Genomic DNA, 7,266 nt, shown 5'->3' with positions numbered 1-7,266 from the left:
TGGTCAACAGTCAACATGAATGCAGTATACATAAAACAACCAAAAAGTTAGCTGCATTATTTGATAACCACTGTATTAATTATTAGGAGGGGTCCTCTTTTTTTAATCTCATATCGTTGAACATATATATTGAATGATGTGAACAATATTGTAGAGCTTAATTTGCATGTGTTCACTCATATCAGACGAAAACAGCACTATCTCATCCCAGTACAGTTGAAGTATCTAATATTCAATTAAGACTAAATCTCAATTTATTATTTTAAAATTTTGCGTGAATTCTTCAAAAGAATATATATAGTAATTATATTTGTCTTTCAAAGATTTAATTAAAGTCTCATCATATTAATTCACTAAATTTTGTATCATCGTACAACTACCTAAAATAGAAGACTAAAGTAGTAATAAAAAATATAATTTAGTAAATAAATCTTCAATAGATTAATTTAATGGTAAAATCTTTAATAGATTAAAGTAATGTCAAAAAATAAAAATATTAATTTGATAATAAAAATATACGTGATTACACATGCAACAAATCTAAATTGATGATTAATTTACTCTTAAATATATTTGATCAGATACTATAATGCCGGCTAGGACCCCCACCCCCATTTTATAATCTGTTCTATGCGTGATCTGTCAAGATCCAGCAATGAACTGCTTTGATCTCTGAATATAAAAAATAAAAGGCAGAAAGAGGATTATATTACTGGAGACTCAATTTGACCGAGACTACGTATTATTAGGGAATAAACAAATTAAAATGAATGGAGTGGTTGGCAAAAATATTAACTATGTCAAGATACTTATCAAGGTAATTAATATAACTTGTTACCACTGGTTGTAATATTTTATTACAAAGGGGATAGAATAGTGAGGGAAGAGAATGAAAGTTATAATGATGTGAAGAAAAAGAGAAAGATAATTAAGGTGAATATAAAAAATAAAGTGTTAAGAAAACAGTTAAAAGACCACCACTTGTTAAAATATAATTCTACCCTCCATGTTGTTGTTTGTTTTCGTTTCAATCAAGTAGTAGGATACAAGTTGAGCATCTGAGGATCTATGTACTTTTCTTGGATCACATGAATTATAGATTCGTTGTGACGGACAAATCCATAAACAAATTCAGAATTATAGATTCATGGTCAAAATAGTTGTGTTCATTTTAGTATACTAGTAGTAGTACTGTACAAAAATCATATAGGTAGGTTCATTTTCAATTTAACATCACGCGCAGCTCTGAAGAAAGCTATCATAATTAATAATGTACGTCTCTCTATCAATATTTAGTCATTGGTCAACCTTTGTGATGCCATAGGAGCAAATGGCATTACATAAATCTAGTCAACTAAGCATACCTACCCATTTACAAGTGCTTAAAAGTCCATATATGTTACGTCACCAAGAGTTATGGTATGGCCGAAAGATGAGTGAAAGTCTACATTTTCCTTTTATGAGAAATCTCCAAGAGCTGCACTTGTGAGTTGTGACTCCATCAATCTAATGAACTTTCTATGTCACACGGCAGAGGTAAGAATTAAATTCAACAACCCATGGTTTTTAAGGTAAAGACAAAAAATCAGCACTTGGAAGCCACTTTTTGTAGTGCTAGTTTGATTCTTTTGGCTGTTGCAACCCTTGGTCCTGTGAGCTGCAAATAGAAGGATAACCAATTTTAGATAAAGGGTAAGAGGGTATTTAGGTGCTTAAGAAACGATCATTTTATAGTTAGTTATGTTTTGCTGAATGCATAAAACCAAAAAGGCATATTCAAGTGCTCACCACAGATTTAATGGTCAGATAAAGATTTCCATCAGCTTCTGTTGACTGAACTGAACTAAAATCTATATTGAAACTGTTAATTGCTTCCATAATTTCTAGCATCCTTCCTGCTCTCGAGGGGCACTTCATTTCGATCACAATTCCATTGTCACTGGTACTCACAATAACATCATTAGCATAACTGCCTTTTAAAGCATCTAAATTAATCTCTCTTCCTTTCTCATCTACACCACAAGCCTTCCTCTTTTTCATCCCTGGTTTTTTACCATTATTATTATTATTTTTGCTAAAATAATGATCAGGAGTCCTCTCCACCGTATCTTGTGGTGATCTTCTAGTCCCAGTCTCTATATCTGTTACACCCCTGTGAGCTTCCAACTCGTTTATCCTTCTCTCAAGCTTTTTAAGGTATTCAATTGCATCATCTAGTATCGAAACTTTGTCATCCTACATACATTATATATTTGGTTAATTTGAACCGTGACAATCAAGCAAAAATGGCATAGAAGTAGGATCTCTATGGTCTGCAATACTTAGAAGAGAGAGAACTTTCTTGCCCATAGAGATCCTACCTCGAGCAAAATTGTTTCCTATGAAGAATACCAGTCTTTACCTAAAAAATAAATGCCATGACTAAAATATACATTACCTTACTGATTGAAGGGACCATTGACCTAAGGGTTAAAAACCTTTGATTTAGTTTTGCTCTTCTCCTCCTTTCTGACATAACATGGTTCATGCCGTTTTCATCAGCTTCTACTCTCATTCCCTCTTTATAGTCATTCTCTTCTTGAGACTCATGAAGCCCATCCAAGTGCATTTGAGGAACTTCAAACAATACTTTCTTCAATAACTTTTGTGAGGTTCCTGCTCTTGGCCATTGGGAATCCATTGGCTCTCCTTTCCTCCAACTAACAAAGCTTGATGCCTGAGGAAATTTTTGCAAATGCATTCCCATAAGTAACTGGTCAGTGTTTTTTATAAGGGTGGAAATAACTCTCTGATAATGCCACTCATCACTTCGAGGATCCACTAAGGTCATTTTTGGGTTGTTGCACTTTTGAAAATCTCGGGCACAAGGATCAGAAGGGTTGTTACACTTGGGGGCAGAAGCAATATTCTCAAGGCTGGCAAAAGTTGGTGATATACAGTCGCTGGAATTCATGGAGTTATGGACACAGTTACTCAATTCATCATCAATAACTTGCCAGTTTTGGACTTGAGAAGTGCCATTGGTTATACTTTCAACCATAAGTGTGTCATCTAGTGGTTGATTGGCTTGGATTGCATTTGAACTACCATTAGGAGAGGTTGTGTTGGCTATTTCATACCCAACTTCTGGAATCGATTCAACATTATAGTCATTATGATCAAATGCTACATAAGAAAGATCTTCCTGTTTCCTTGATTTCAATGTAGCTACTGACTTATTGGGAACATCGACATGCAGACTGTTCAAGAAAGAAGTTTTGATCCGTTCAATGACACTCAAATCTTCTGAGACCTTCACACAAAGAAAAAGGGTTAAATGAATGGGGGAGGATAACAAAATAGTCATATTAATTAATGGTTAAATGAAGGTGGAAACTTACCTGTTCAGTAGTACCTAGCTCAATAACCCCTTCCCTAAACGGAAAGCACACAACCGTCTGAAAGTTGAAATCAAGGAAACAAATTACACAGTGCATTGATTAGATTTTGCCTATTAAATTTTACACAAATTAGTTTTGGTAATCATCGTAGTCTTAGACTTGGAATCCCAGCCCCTTGTGTGTTAAAGAAAACTACATGCAGGAAAAGGCCACAAAATTTTAAAGAGTCTTGCCTTCGTTAAGATCATAAGCAACCATTGCAGAAATTACAGGTCTACTACTACCCTTAGGAATTAAGCTGCATACTTTACAGCATTTCCTAGACTAAACACTATAGAGTGGGTTCAAAAGGAACAACTGTTCTAAGTTCTAACACATCTAAATTTCTCTGCATCATACTTGATGGCACTAAGCTAACTGTTAAAAAAGCATAAGAGATTATAAAGCGAGGATGATTAACGGATTAAGTAAAGAAAAAATAAGATGGTACCTCAATGGACGCACTCTGAGCATGAAGGAAGACAATTGTCACAGGTTTGTTTATGGATCAAAAACCAAACAAAGAAGACACTTCAGATTCTGTCAGTTTAATCATGGTAGACAACTAGAGTATAATCATTCAAGATTTTAAACAAAAGCAGAAGAAGGAACAAGCCAAGTCAAGAAACAGAATCCACCTTTGCCAGAAGAGAACGGCTAAAAATTTTACAATCAGCAGAATGGGCATTGTTCAGCCAAATGGATTGACCCTTCGCTAGAGTTCTTCCTGGTAACCTACCAGCACACATAGATTTGAAGATAACTAAGACTAACTTACCCTTAAGATTAGAAAACAATAAAACACCCCATTTTGGGAACACAACTTGATGTTCCAAAACTTGAATGAAAAAAAAAAAGAAAGAAAATTAGAGGAGATTAATTATTTTACCCTTGGCCAATGTTGAATATGAAGGACATGCAAACCAAGTAATACCACTCAGCATCTGTGAGATCTTCTGGGGACAGTGCTGCTGAAGGCCTTTTAGTTTGAGGGCTGACTTCTACAGTTTTGAGGGATTTGAATAGTTCTCGCAGCTGTTCACTCCTCTGCAACCCTATTTGGTCAGAATTGAGCTCTACTCCTTGACTTGTTTTCCTAGTCTTAATGTCTCCATTGTAATACCCTTCCCCCCAGCTCAACACCCTGAAAGAAAACAAAAACTTCAACACATCACAATGGCCTCTTACCAACAACCTCATAAGCAGTAACACAAGAAAATGTAACAGTAGATTCAGAATTCCAAATTGCTATTTGATCAACTATTCCTCTGAAATGAGAAAAACATGGATATGTTAGAATTGTTTGATTTTGATTTATTCTCTGGTATAAACATAAACAAAACTACACCAGAGAAAAGATGCATCCTTATGTTCCACCAAACATGGCAGATGCAGATGGCAAATTGTGTATGTCTCGTCTAATATAAAATCTTCTCAGGTATTGGATAAAACAACATATTCAAGAAGGGGAAAGTGCAGAGTCAGAAAAACAATTTAGAATAGAATAGAGGTAGATAATATGAGTGGAACAGTTGGTACCCGGGTTGGGTAGTGGAAAGTGCAGAGTCATAAAAACAATTTAGAATAGAATAGAGGTAGATAATATGAGTGGAACAGTTGGTACCCGGGTTGGGTAGTTGAATCAGTCCAGAAGATTGCATAGCTCCAATGGATGCTTCTCACAGCCAAAGCAAGTTGTTTCTTCAAGTTCTCTGGCACCATTGTTTCTGGCTTTGCAGGTATAGCCAGAACTTGTTTCACATAGATCAAAATTTCAGAATGAACACAACACAACACAAGAAGCCTGCAGTGTGTTATGTTATATGATCAGATGGGAAAAGAAAGGCAAGTTTGTTTGTTGGACTTGTCTACCTCTCTCTCTAATCTATATATATGTGTAGATTTATTTACTCCCTTGCCATGACCCTTGTTTCCCTGACTATAGAAATCCTTGTCATAATCAACAACAAAAAAAAACAAAACAACCAGGTTGCATTCCAAAAGCACGTTTTGTTTGGTAGATTAGATAGGGAGATTCATTCCGAATCGAAGACTACTGCAGTGGCAGTAGATGTTGACTTGAGAGGGAAGATAGTAGTAGTGTTGCTTGGTTTGGTTACTTGTACTAATGTAATGGGATAGTGCTGCCCTTGTTATACACAAGGAACCAAGAGTTTTTCACTGAATTAGAAAGCCTAGACCACCTTCATTATTTTACTATCCTCATACCTATTTTTACGGAGAGCTAGACACTCATTTCCAGACCGCAGGGAAAAAAGAAAGCAAAGCGTGCACGGTGTATATGTTTGTATAATATGCCAACATGTGTCTCTATATAACAATGATTTTGGTACGGACCATGTATATGAGATATATAATTCTATTTGAGTGGAATATCATCATTACAAGAAACAAAATTTTTTATTTGAATATTAACCCAATTGTATATTGATGACTCAAATTTGATATCATTAATTAAGGTGAAATAACATTGGTTAAGCTGAATTTTTTTTATGAGTTGATTTACACTCTCAACGAGTTATATAACAAAGATTTATGAATGCAAAACAATTTCCAAAGCAAATAAATAAGTTTTTAGTTGTGAGTTATGATCAATAATCAAACGATTGATTCTTATTCTAAAATATCTCTTTGACCCCTTCAAATCGAGGTGATTCAAAGTTATTTTGTTTAATTAGATCAACATTCTCAAGTCATCAATACTAACAAGAAGACTCATGTGAGACACATGATCCTCTAAGTGCGTCGCGACTTATCGCTGACTCTAACAGCCTAATTATGAAATATCTCTACTTCTTAAGATTTATTCTTTACTTCTCTCAAATATGAACTTGAGTATTGGAGTGTCTCTCGGTACTCTCCAACCGCTACATTGACATCTCTGTCATGTTTCACCGGTCGACTCAGTCACTAAATTTGGATCTGGTCCAATTCCACCCAATAGTCCTAAAACTTTATTAATATTAATTTCTTGATGTATATACGTTAATCATTATTGTGCAACATATCTAAATAAAACTATTTTTTAATTGAAATCTATACATAAATACTTAAATCAATAAATGTAATTTGTTTCTATATAATAATGCCACGAGGAAGTGAAACATTTTGCAAATAATGACCAACGGCAAGAGGACAATCTTATGAACTTGAGTCAATCTATCATGCATGCCTAACCTTTGGCAATTCGGGAGACAAGTGGCTTTGTACATGTTGTCACACGCCTTCATGCCACCAAGTTCGACAAACTCAGTTAATTGGTTTGAATATTTTTATTATTCAGAACAAGAACACCGTGGTTGTTCAGCCAAAAAAAAAACACCATGGGTTAAATTCAAGGGTTAGAGAATTCATCCTCTTCTTATTGAATATTTTTATTTTGTCATCTTTTTTTTATACTTTAAATCAAACACGACTTTAAAGTAAACGAGGAGATCACTACCACGTGCCAATTTAACATGAATCAATTTTCAAATCCATACAATAAAAGAGTTTGACAAATCATCCGGAGACTTGTGCCATTTTGCTACGTCTGGTTTAGCGGAATATTGAGAGAGAAAAATATTTATACAACTTAGCAGTATTTTTTATTTATTTTCACCACATCTTTTATTTTTGTTTTTTTATATTACTTCATCTATCCTATCACATGTTTTCTCTTTAACAAGATTCCTCACACTACCCAAAAAAACAAGAGAATCCTCAGTTGATTGAATAATACTCCGGTGAAAGCAATCCAACGATTCAAACCGCTATGAGCAGAAGCTTGAAGCTCTCCTTCTTTCATTTCATTTCTTATACCCAAAATAAGATCTCAATATTTTAT

General features: G+C 34.6%; 1 protein-coding gene across 1 annotated transcript; it reads right to left on the bottom strand.

Moving 5' to 3' along the window:
- Positions 1 to 1,137: 1,137 nt before the first annotated feature.
- Positions 1,138 to 5,732, bottom strand: LOC114413382 (transcription factor EGL1-like). The gene is made up of 8 exons (XM_028377760.1): positions 5,044 to 5,732; positions 4,309 to 4,563; positions 4,058 to 4,154; positions 3,871 to 3,885; positions 3,381 to 3,437; positions 2,438 to 3,292; positions 1,789 to 2,235; positions 1,138 to 1,657 (listed from the first exon to the last, which is right to left on the bottom strand). The coding sequence occupies exons 1-8, from the start codon at positions 5,139 to 5,141 to the stop codon at positions 1,586 to 1,588; spliced, it is 1,896 nt and encodes a 631-aa protein (XP_028233561.1). The 5' UTR covers positions 5,142 to 5,732; the 3' UTR covers positions 1,138 to 1,585.
- Positions 5,733 to 7,266: the final 1,534 nt, after the last annotated feature.

This window comes from Glycine soja, chromosome 5 (genome assembly GCF_004193775.1).
Source record: "Glycine soja cultivar W05 chromosome 5, ASM419377v2, whole genome shotgun sequence".
Taxonomy (NCBI): domain Eukaryota; kingdom Viridiplantae; phylum Streptophyta; class Magnoliopsida; order Fabales; family Fabaceae; genus Glycine; species Glycine soja.
This window is presented reverse-complemented; position numbering and strand designations above follow the sequence as displayed.